General features: G+C 33.3%; 1 protein-coding gene across 2 annotated transcripts; it reads left to right on the forward strand.

Moving 5' to 3' along the window:
* Positions 1-3542: 3542 nt before the first annotated feature.
* On the forward strand, positions 3543-9087 carry LOC131622027 (ubiquitin C-terminal hydrolase 13-like). 2 transcript variants are annotated; one of them, XM_058893077.1, is made up of 13 exons: positions 3543-3729; positions 4250-4382; positions 4489-4646; positions 4849-5018; positions 5277-5807; positions 5919-6038; positions 6719-6841; positions 7247-7321; positions 7415-7503; positions 7594-7702; positions 7818-7868; positions 7949-8059; positions 8125-9087. In XM_058893077.1, exons 1-13 carry the CDS (start codon positions 3558-3560, stop codon positions 8917-8919), a joined length of 2637 nt encoding a protein of 878 aa, XP_058749060.1. In that variant the 5' UTR covers positions 3543-3557; the 3' UTR covers positions 8920-9087. The 2 variants fall into 2 exon arrangements, with proteins under 2 accessions (XP_058749060.1, XP_058749061.1); XM_058893078.1 differs by having other exon boundaries at positions 5358-5807.
* The last annotated feature ends 2743 nt before the right edge of the window (positions 9088-11830 follow it).

Consider the following 11830-nt stretch of genomic DNA (forward strand, 5'->3'; position numbering starts at 1 on the left):
AATGTCATACCCCAAATTTGCCCGCCCTATTTCTAACAATCAAATTATCTTAAACTTTGGGTTTTATAAATTTCAGGTTTTTTTATACTAACCTTTTAACATTTATTTATTTTTCTTATTTAAAAATATATAATAGTTTACTTTAAATTACTTATGTTTCTTAAATAGCACATACTTGCTCGCCTTCATACACTTTTAACTAATTTTTTATTTTGAATAATTAATATAAGCATAATTGGTAAGAAATAAGGCTTGCAAACATAGAGATAGAGGTTCGAACCTCACTTGGTGTACTTTAGACATTTTTTATCTTTTTTACTGTAACTAATTTATTTCCCTTTTTTAAGTTATATTAAAAAAACACAATAAAAAATCATTTTTGTTATTTAATTACTATTTTCGTTTTCTTTTTTTATGGTATTTTAAAATATTAATTTTTTATTAAAATCATTATTTTATGCAAAAATAGTCAAGAATATCCTAAAAATTAAAAATTTTCCTCATTCGTCTAATTGTGTCACAAGCCTCTTTTGATTGGTCCATGTTTGTCATAGCTTTTTTTCATTGGTTGAAATTTGTCGTGTTTTGTCATATTGTACTAACTTCCTTTTTAGGTGGCCTGATTCTCACCTATAAATAGTCCTATAGTTAAACAATTTTGGGACCAACAATTTTTCTACGAATTACGCATTATTAATTTATTCATACACATTTGTTTCAAACTCTTTTTCAACTTTTCAAACTTTCCATTTACTTTGGGGGCCAATGATTTCATATGAGGCCCCTCCCCTTTCTTTTATCAAAACTTTGTTTTTCTTAAAATCTTTTGGCTTTACCTTCCCTTTCAGCCAATGATGATGCTTGAGGCTCCCCTTTCTAAAAAAACGTTTATTTTGGGCCAATGGTTTTTATGAGGTCTCTCATGTTAAAATTCAATTTTTTAAAACTCTTTTATCAAATTTTTGGCCAATAACTTCATATGAGGCCATCTTTTTCAATTATTTCAAACTTTATTTTGGCCAATGATGCTCCATGAGACCTTCTTTTTTAAAATCTATTAGTCAACAATAGTTAAGGTAGTTATTCGTACGAACAACGCCAAAACTACCTGAAAAAATATCTTTTTAAAACCTAAATATCTTTTTAATACTTAAAGGCTAAATGGGTCCCCTTAATTAAAAGGGAGACAAAGGGTGCCTAACACCTTCCCTTTGCCTAAATTACCTACTTACCCATAAATCTCTTATTTAAAAGTTTTGTTCCTTTTTTTCCTTTAAAATAAATTAAGGGTGGCGGCTCTGTGTTTTTATTAAAAAAATGTAAGTCGGTTGCTACAGCTAAAACGCCACAAACCGTCAATCCTACAAGATACATGCAACTTAAACGGATACGCACATTTTCTCCATCCCGTATCATCGTGTTTTAACTTCCGGTTTTTTGAAACATACTTCCCACCACTCTCGCAATTCAACACAACAAAAGCTTGTCTTCTACTATTGCCATTGTAAGACCTTAATATCACAACGCCGAATCCAAGTTTACTAGCTTCATTTCGGACCCAATCTAGCAAATGTTCACGATAAGTGAAAGTCATATCATTTGTAAATTATGGTCGGACATCCACCGCAACGACATTTGGAAAATAAGTGATATCGGATATGCATATCCGAAAACACCTAAAATGGGTGATTTCGAAGATGTATGTCCAAAATAATTGAAAATGTGAAAATGTCTTCAAAGATGCATCTCCAAAAAATATTTTTGGGATTTTCAGCAGGGTTTTCACCCGATATGAGTGTACAAAGAAATTTTTTATTTTTTTTATCAAAACAAAACTAACTTCTTTCATTATAAATCAAGAGTTCGATACAAGGAGGAACATTATGAATAACACTACGCCTAACCCAAGAATTGGCCGCCTTTGCTAAGGAATGAGCAACCATATTCGCTTGACGTTTTACAAACTTGACCTCAAAGTTGTGAAAATTACAAAGCATAGATTGGATGACTTTTAAACTAGAGTAGAATTTCGACCTACCAACAACTTTATTGCGTAAAGCTTGAACCACCCGAAGGGAATCAATTTCGAAGATAATCCGGTCTAGCTGCATGTTGATAGCTATTTGAATGGCATCCTTAAGAGCTAACACTTCTCCTTCTAGAACAGAATACTCACCAGAATCCCAAGTCGTACCTGCCGTATGGAAATGACCTGAACTGTCGCGGATACACCAACCTTTATTGGAATTTCTTCCAATTTTATTAAAACCCGCATCCACATTACATTTGAGCCATCCGGGCGGTGGTGGTTCCCAAGTTTGAACATGTTGGGAAACCGTGTGATCATCTGGAATATTTTGAACCGTGAACCACACTTGCCATCTATGATACGCCGGCCACCCCACTTTTGACGCTTCCTCTTTCTCGTTATTCCAAATGAAGTCATTTCTATTCTTCCACATACCTTCTAGCATGACCGCAACTCTACCAGCTGTGTTTATATCTTCCTTTGTACAAATATCAAAAATAAGCAGTTTTAGCTCATCAAAAGAACGAAGACGATGATCAATAATATTACTCAAACTTGCGGCTTGCCAACCTTGATTTGTTGCCGCACAACCAAAGAAAATATGCCACTCATCCTCCAAACTATTATTGTAAAACGGATATTCAACCGGGCACGGAACATGGTGTTGACGCAATCTAACTTGGGAAGGTAGGCAACCTTGACAAATCCTTCGAATAAAATGCTTCGCTCTTGCCGGCGCTTTGATATTCCAAAGGCTATTCCAATTATGCAAATTATGTCTCCCACGACCTCCTTTCATGCATTCATCCACAACCTATACCCCGATCTCACAGTATAGCAACCACTTTGCTCCTCCTTCCAAATTAACTTGTCTTCACTAACCTCCTCCACCAAGGGTACATGAACTATTTCCTCTACCGCTACACAATCAAATAATTCATATAAGACTCTCATATCCCATTGCTTAACATTTGGCAGCATAAGATTATTAACGGTAATATTATACGCACCTTGTTTTTGAGGACCACCCAAACACCCCTCACGAGTCCCTCTAATCCAAGGTTCGTTCATCACCATAATATTACTACCATCACCAATGCTCCACCTGCACCCTAATGTTAGGATTTCTCTAGCTTTTCAAATACTTCGCCAAACAAAACTAAGATTATATCCTAACTTAGCATCGAGAAGATAGAGGGAAATACCTAACTTTGAAGATCCGGGAAACGAGGGCGTGAGACTTAGACAACATGTACCAACCTTGCTTCAAAACCATCGCCATATTGAACGCTCTAAAATCCCGAAAACCCAACCCTCCTTCCTTTTTGGTATAAGTAAGCTTTTTCAATTCCATCCACTTAATTCCTTTATTATTACCACCTCCAACCCACCAAAATAAATTAAGTATCTTTTCAATCTCATTTACCATTACCATGGACTCCGGAATTTAGAATTGGGCTTTAAAAGTAGGTTTATATTCTTGTTGCCGTTATTAATATTTAATATATAATATCATAATATTCAAAAAATGTTCCTATATTTTAGGAAACAAATAATTAATATTCATTATTATAGAAAGAGAGAGGGATTATTTATAGTTTTATCAATCCCAATATCGCATGCATATACATACACACGAGTTTTTCCAATATTGGAAAACAGACTAAACTCTTTCAGTGCTGCTTGCGAACAAGAAGAAGGTACTATTGCTTTCTCCCTCGTTTCATCACAAAAAAAACTGTTTATTTTTGTTCACTCTGTTTCGGATTATAATAATCAAATTGCTTTCATTCGTTGTTTAGTTCCCACACCTCACATAGAAAACCAAGTTTGATTAGGGTTTGTAAGACTAATAACTAGCTGTTAAGCTTTAACTCTAGAACGTTATACTTAGTTATTGTTATGATTGCACCATGAATAACGTATTGGTATCGGCACTTTCCGATATCCTATTGGCGCGGCTTTTTTCGCGGTAACCGCAAGTTTTTTAAAACAAAACTTTAGGGTTTAGGGAAAATTCCTTTGGTAATATTTGAAAGTAGTAAATCCTAAACCCTAATATAAAGTAGTAAATCAAGTGGTATTATTTTCTAGTTAATAGTGAAACCAGAAAAGAAAAGCAATTATTTTTCTTTAAACCCAAACATGCCATAATTTCTTGTTGGTTTTCAACATTATTGGGTGTGTTGGTTCTCTTATTTAAAATGAAGAATATCACAGGCTGGATGGCAGGAGGTAGCATAGTTGAAAATACAACTACGCCCTTCCGGTTCACATGGAGAATTGACGGGTTTTCTCAACTGACTGAGAAAAGGCTCTATTCAGATGTATTTGAAGTTGGAGGCTATAAATGGTATTGTGCTTAAACATTCAAGCTCTATTCATAATGCTCATATATTTCTATATAAGTAGACATGATATATCTTCCGTTTGATGTTTTTTATTTTCACTCTGAACAGGCGCGTGCTAATTTTCCCGAAAGGGAACAATGTGGACTGTTTGTCCATATATTTGGATGCTGCAGATTCATCTGGTTTGCCCGATGGTTGGACTAGATTTGCACGGTTTTGCCTGGGAGTAGTTAGTCAAGTCCATACTAAGTACTCTCGGAGAAAAGGTGACATAACACGTTCAGTTTGTTCCTTATCATTCTTACAAAATGAACTCCCATGCATTTATGTTGTAACTTGTAAGATGTTTTCTGAGAAGCATGCATGATCGTGGTATATTGTTTTCTGATTAACCATTAATGCTTTCCCAGCTGATAAGATATGATTTTGACACCAAATATGCAAATAATTATATTCATTGTCTTGTAGACTCGTACCACCAATTCAACAAACATCGGAGTGATTGGGGTTTCACGTCCTTCATGCCTCTTAATGAATTTTATGATCCTTCAAGAGGGTATCTTGTGAATGACACTCTTGTAATTGAAGTTGACGTAATATGCGATGCTAATGAAAATGACACTGCTGAGCATTTAAGGGTAAGTAGATATTCTTATGTACTTTAGAGTTCAAAGTAAATCAAGCCATGTAGCAATCATATTGTAAGTTTAACTTTTCACAAATTCGGAGGGCTAATTTATTTTATGATAGTTCTTGATCGAAACTATGTCTTTAATTCTTGAACTCTGCCAAAACCAAGCTCCGTTTACCACTAGTAACTTGGTACTTCTATAGTAACATAGTTTTTGGTTTATTCTGAAAAATCTTTACAGAATTTGTCTGATGGGTTTGTGCAGGAGAGGTTGAAGAAAGAACAGGAAAACCTCCGCACTGTTATTGAAAAATCTCCACTGAATTTGTCCGATGGGTTTGTGCAGGAGAGGTTGAAGGAAGAACAGGAAGACCTCTGCACTATTATTGAAAAATCTTCACAGGATTTGTCTGATGGGTTTGTGCAGGAAAGGTTGAAGAAAGAACAGGAAGAGCTCTGCACTTTCATTGAAAAATCTGCACCGCATTTGTCCAGTGGGTTTGTGCTAGAGATGTTGAAGAAAGAACAGGAAGACCTTTTCACTTTCATTGAAAAATCTCCACAAAATTTGCCCGATGGGTTTGTGCAAGAGAGGTTGAAGGAAGAACAGGAAGGCCTATGCACTATTATTGAAAAATCTGCACAGGATATATTCGATGAGGTTGTGCAAGAGAGCCTGAAGGAAGAACAGGAAGACCTCTGCCCAATTATTGAAAAATCTGCACAGAATTTATCCGATGGGTTTGTGCAAGAGAGGTTGAAGGAAGAACAGGAAGACCCGTGGACTATTATAAAGGTGTTCTAAGCTTGCTATTAGTATTGGTTGTGCCTTTACAAAGATGTTGTTAATTACTCAATCAGATTGTATTTATATTGTTTTATACTGATAATATCTAACATTTCTTAGGTGGTACGAGATGAAGACCTTGCAGAACAGATTGGAAATGATATATATTTTGATCTTGTAGACACTGACAAAGTGAAAAGTTTCCGAGTTCCAAAGGATACATCATTTAACATTTTCAAGGTATCATCATCAGTTACACTTTCTTAAATGAATTTTTTATTTGAGGATTGAAGTACATGAAGGACTCTTCATTGTTTCAGTTTTCTGATTAAACCAAACCGAACCAAACTGTCAAAACAGTTTAATAAAACCAAGCTGAACCGGTAGCAGTCTGTTCCGAACCAAAATTATTTATGGTTTGATGCACCGTTTCTTATATTTTCAAATAAGAACCAATTTATCTTTGAAAGAAACAAAGTGTTTTCCTTTCCAAACCCATGACCTCCCTCTCTCTTTATCACGTCAACATGATATTGGGAAGCTGATGTGCTAACCCACTGGACATGTACTCTTATTCAGGGTTGTAACATAAGACATAGTTAGTCAATGAGTTAATTAGGTAGTAAATAGAAATTGGGTTCAGATGCAGAGTTAGGCAAAGTTACCTTTTGAATAAATGCATTAACTTTTGGTACCATCTTCTTAAACTCTTATACCTGAATATAAGAGTCGTGGAAGTTGAGAAAATTTAGTTTGTGAACTGCTAAAGAGAAAATCATTGTTTTCGATGCATCCTCATAGAAAATAGTTTTTAAAAGAAAAATACTAAAGTAATATAGAATATAGTTTACGAAGTCTTCATAATTATTTAACAGATGTTTTATATTTGTACGTTTGATTGCTATAATTCTAATATGTAGGAAGAGGTTGCTAAAGAGCTTGGCATACCAGCTCAGTTCCAGCGCTTTTGGCTATGGGAAAAGCGTGAAAGCAAGGCATATCGTCCATTTCGGCCATTGACACAAATTGAGGAAGCTGGACCGGTAAATTCTTGAGATTTCATGAAGCTTTTCAATATTATTTTGCTCACATATCCGCTTCAAGCTTCTTATTTTATGGCTTTCTCAATTCTGATTGCTGGCTTTTAGGCAAATGTTGGTTTTAGTATGAAAATACTCGGCTCTTTTCCCGTCATTTATGTTTTCTGTTGAATCTATTCATGACATTTGATATCGACCTACTAGTATATTGTTCGCCATGGCTGATTGCATTAGATTACAGTTTTTGGGCCAGTTCAACAGTTACTTATACCTGTGTTCATTTTTTTTGTAATGATTGCAAGGAGCATTTAGTTTTTTTTGGAGATTCATTGTCTGTGTTGTACAGCACACCAGTGTCTATATAATCTAAAGTTCATTTTTTTCTTCCTTCTGATTGAAAAACTGCAGGTTGGACAATTGAGAGAACTAAAAGAGGTTAAAGAAGCAGAATTAAATTTGTTTTTGGAGGTGGAGCGTGGGCTGGTAAGATTTATATTATGAAGTTGTATATCATTTCGATGTCGTGAAACAAATCATTCAAGCATAGTCCTGTTGATAAACTACATTATTATTTAGGATTTACGCCCCATTGCACCACTCGAGATGAGAGACGATGATATATTACTTTTTTTCAAGTTATATGATCCTGAAATAGAGGAGCTACGGTACTGAATAATTTCTTTTGTGATTTTGATGTATGTTGGGGTAAAAGGCGGACCTTAGTTGACACCAAATGTATTTTCCTTTGATGGCAGATATGCTGGAAGGCTTTTTGTGAACCCATGTGATAAGCTATCAGAAATTTTAACAAGGTTAAATATATTGGCTGGTTATGATCCCAATGAAGAGATTGAACTTTATGAGGTTGGTTTGTTGTCAGATTTTCTAATGGCATATCCGTGTTTTCAATCGTCTGCTCCCTACCAAAGACTTTAATAACGTAGCGGTTACTGAGTTAATTGTGCCTATTGTTGTGCAGGAAATTAGGTGTGAGCCTGTTGACAAGAATCTTACCTTTCTAGAAAATTGGGTATAGTACATAACAAGTTGATGCACTCTAAGTTACTGGATCATTAATTTTCCTATTGATTTATTTTTCCTTGAATGCAGTTAGGAAATGGTGATATCATATGCTTTCAGAAAGCTTCTGCAATGGATAAGGGGAAACATATCCGAAATCCTGACGTGCTTTCATATTTGCAATATGTGTACAATCTTGAGGTATTTTCTTTTTGAGGTTTTTTCCAGGCTTAACTCAAATTTAACGTTTTTATATTTCTTTTCAGTTGTCTTTTTCTCTCTCGGCCAAAGAATCTGAATGTGAAGAATCGTTGGAGAAGCAAAACAAGAACGTTATAGCTGAAGAAATTAATGCTATGATAGATGAGAATGTCATTGCTGCAATTGACAGAGTTTTATCAGAAGGCATTACCATTTCGGTACAATCTCAGCATCCTGTTCAACAAAAAGTCTCACTCTCACTCCCTGAGCAACTTCTTCAGGAATTGAGTGATATTCTCTTTAAAGAAGATTTGGTTGAAAAATTTAAAAAAGGCCTCACTCATGAAGTTGACTTCAACTTAGTCATGGAAAAAATTGCCGCCTATGCCGACCTCTTTTCCTCTCACCAATTAGAACAAGTCGGCGCTGTTAAGAACCTTCTCAACAACCTTGTGAGGATATTTGAAAAAATGGAATATTTGAAAATAAAGCAAGACTCGGCTAAGAAAAGCACTGACAAACACAATGAAGCATTGAAGAAGACTAGAGAGAAAATAATGACCTCGCAAACTTCTTTCACAAACCATCAAACATATCTCAACTCTCTTGATGGTGAGATTGCTGATCTTAAAGCCAAACTTGAAAAACTACAAGTAGACAGGGATAATATTGCTGAGATTCAAGATCAAGAGAAAGATAAGATCACTTGTTTGAATAAAGAAGTTAAATCCATCTTCCATCTCCTTGTAGATGATCACATCAAGGTAAAAGCTGTTGAAGATAAGATTCCGGCGGCTCAAGCCGATTTGGAAAATTATGAGAAGCTCTATCAATACATGAAGGCAGCACCTCCATTTTGATTTTATGCATTTTGATTTTACTTCAATGCTACTTTACACTCCTAGCTTTCCATTTTAGTATTAAGAATACTTTGTCACAAATTTATTTATTTAGAGTGAAGACTATTTTTTACCCGATTTTTGAGATATACTATACGATTTAATAGTATTCTAATAAAGTCAGCAACTCGAAAAAAAGTTCTGTTTTTGGTTTTCTTATTATAATAGATTAATGATATATGATTTACTTTCTAAGAATTGTTTTAGAATATGGAATTTCTAAAAATTGGTTTGTGTATGAAATTTGGAAAACAATCGAAATTTTGATTTCTGTTGTGGCTTTAAGCACTGACTCAATTCAATTAGTGTCTTGATTGAATCTACTAGAGTTAGAGCTGTGAAATGAGATTAACTTACTAGTCTTATATTTTAGAATGAGTCGAACTTTAATGAATAGAAATATCAATTGTACTTTAGTGAAATTTCCTCCTCTCTTAAATTCTTTAAAAATTTAAAAAGTATCATTTATATTCTAAGATTTGAAGTATTTTTTTATAAGTGTTCGAATTCTAGAATGAACATAATCTTCTCAATAAATCAAAGTTCAATATAGATGATATAATAGCATAATTCTAAGTTTTGGTGTGTCTTTTTGGTAGAAAATGTTTTGTATTGTTTTAGTTGTGATCCTATTTAGAATGTTGTAACAATTGTATCAGTTTAAGTTTGTTGTGAACTAATGTGTCTCCATTTCGTTATGTGTTTTCTTTCGAGTATTGTATATGTTTGTTTTCAATTGAAAATTTTTGCTCATTCACAATTTATTTATACCATTATTTAGCGGTTGGTTTATACTCAAACATATAAACATTCAATTGAACAAAGTACTTAAGTCTGATCCACTAATAATATGGTGTAAATCACCAATACTCAAACATTACATCATATCAAAACACATGTTCAAGCTAACAACAATAGACATTATAGGTTCAACAGATCTTACAGGTTCAACAACAAATTTAACTTGCAACTTAACTAAATGTAACATAACTTAACTAAACAACAGGTCTAACATTATGTTGAATAAGTTGTTTTTATCATAATAAAAAAATAAAACATGGCGCGCCATACCTCATTTTTGTTGTGGTTGAGGTGAAAGTTTCAATATAAAATGTATTATAAAAAAATAAAGCATGGTGTGCCTAGACATAATAAATATTTACTTCTAAGTAAATATTGCATAAATGAATAAGATATATAAGTGTGGATGTGTTGGTTAGATTTATTTAGGTCGTGAAAAAACGAAAAAATGAATAAAATTTAATAGAATGAGTGAAAGCCCAAAGAAGAATAGCACACCTCCGTCCATTCACAATTAGCATGATTATTTATTTTTAAAATAAGATATCTTGATATTCTTTTTTAATATGTGGCATTTTGGTTTTTATTTTGGTTTTTGAGATATTGACATCAAAAACACGTAGTTATTTTTCTCATAGTGCGACTTTATGTTGATTGAAACATAATTCTATAATAAATATTTACTTTTAGAGTTGATTGAAACATAATTTTTTAATAAATATTTACTTTTAGGTAAATATTGCAGAAAATGAAGAAGGTATATAAGTGTGGATGTGTTGATTAGATTTATTTAACAATATATTAGCAAGAAAACTAATGGTGAAATAATGATTCAATTAAAACATGTTACAGAGTTGACATTATTTCCTGATTAACACCAAGAATTAGTCCTCATAATTTCTAAAACATTGATAAAATAAATACACTTTCACATTATCGTGAAAATCATATTTCTTATACTCAATTTAAAAGTTTTCATAAAACAAAAACAGTTGAAGACATTTTGTAACAGTCCTATTCTAAAAATTGAATTTGAAAGAAACATAATGAATGGCATATAATATATAATGAATCATTCATATCCTAGTCACAACGAAACCAAAAGGAGTTACGATTACAACATAAATAGGAATACGAAATGGCACCATAGTCACTACTACGTAAGTATGAATTGAAAACCAAAGTCATAGTGTCTCATCAACAGATGAAGATGAACTTTAGTTAGTGAATAAAAAATAAAAAAAATTAATTAGAGAATACAATCACTTACAACATACCTCAATTTCTCCTTTTATTACTTTAACTTTACCATTATCAACAATGGAGTTGAGAGTGCCCAGGTGCCCGTTGAACAAATCAATCAAGCTATCCAAGTAGTTAACATCAACTTTACTTATTTTTTTCATTAGCTTGCAACTCACAGACCTAACAATCAATAATCACCAATTATGTCATTATATCTAAATTTTTTGTGGTAAGATCTATGTGATAAATGCGTGTCACCTTTTGATACATGACATAAAGTTAATGCTTTATATAAACCAACTAAAATTCAAGACTGATTTAGGCAACATGACAAGCTTTACGTGATTCTTAAAAATTTAAGAAGATCTCACTAGATGATAGGGTTGGTGGTAGGATCTTGCTTTTGACTATCGTGTATCAAAGCATTTGGGTTCAGAATTGAGTCTTATTCAATGTTATGAAGATGCCCAACAGTTTAACCTCTACACAAGTCTTGTTCTTATATGGCAGCGAAACGGAAAAACTACCGTTCAAAAAATTACAACTACTTCATAAATCTACTCTAGGAAGTGATCAACGTTTTCTAAATCGCAATAAAGTTTTTTTCCAGTAAACTCACATTTATACAGAGGGAGGGATTTGAGGGTTTTGAAGCACTTACATTAATTGTTTTTCTATATTTGTTTAAAACTAGAACAAAAACAATGTCTAAGACATTCATCAACCCCTTCAAACTAGAACAATGTGCATGAAGTTTTCAGAATAATGTGATTGTAATGAAAATATGAATGATTTAAATAGTGGATGAAATCAGTTTATGAAAGTA

This window comes from Vicia villosa, unplaced genomic scaffold, assembly GCF_029867415.1.
Source record: "Vicia villosa cultivar HV-30 ecotype Madison, WI unplaced genomic scaffold, Vvil1.0 ctg.000022F_1_1_2_unsc, whole genome shotgun sequence".
NCBI lineage: Eukaryota > Viridiplantae > Streptophyta > Magnoliopsida > Fabales > Fabaceae > Vicia > Vicia villosa.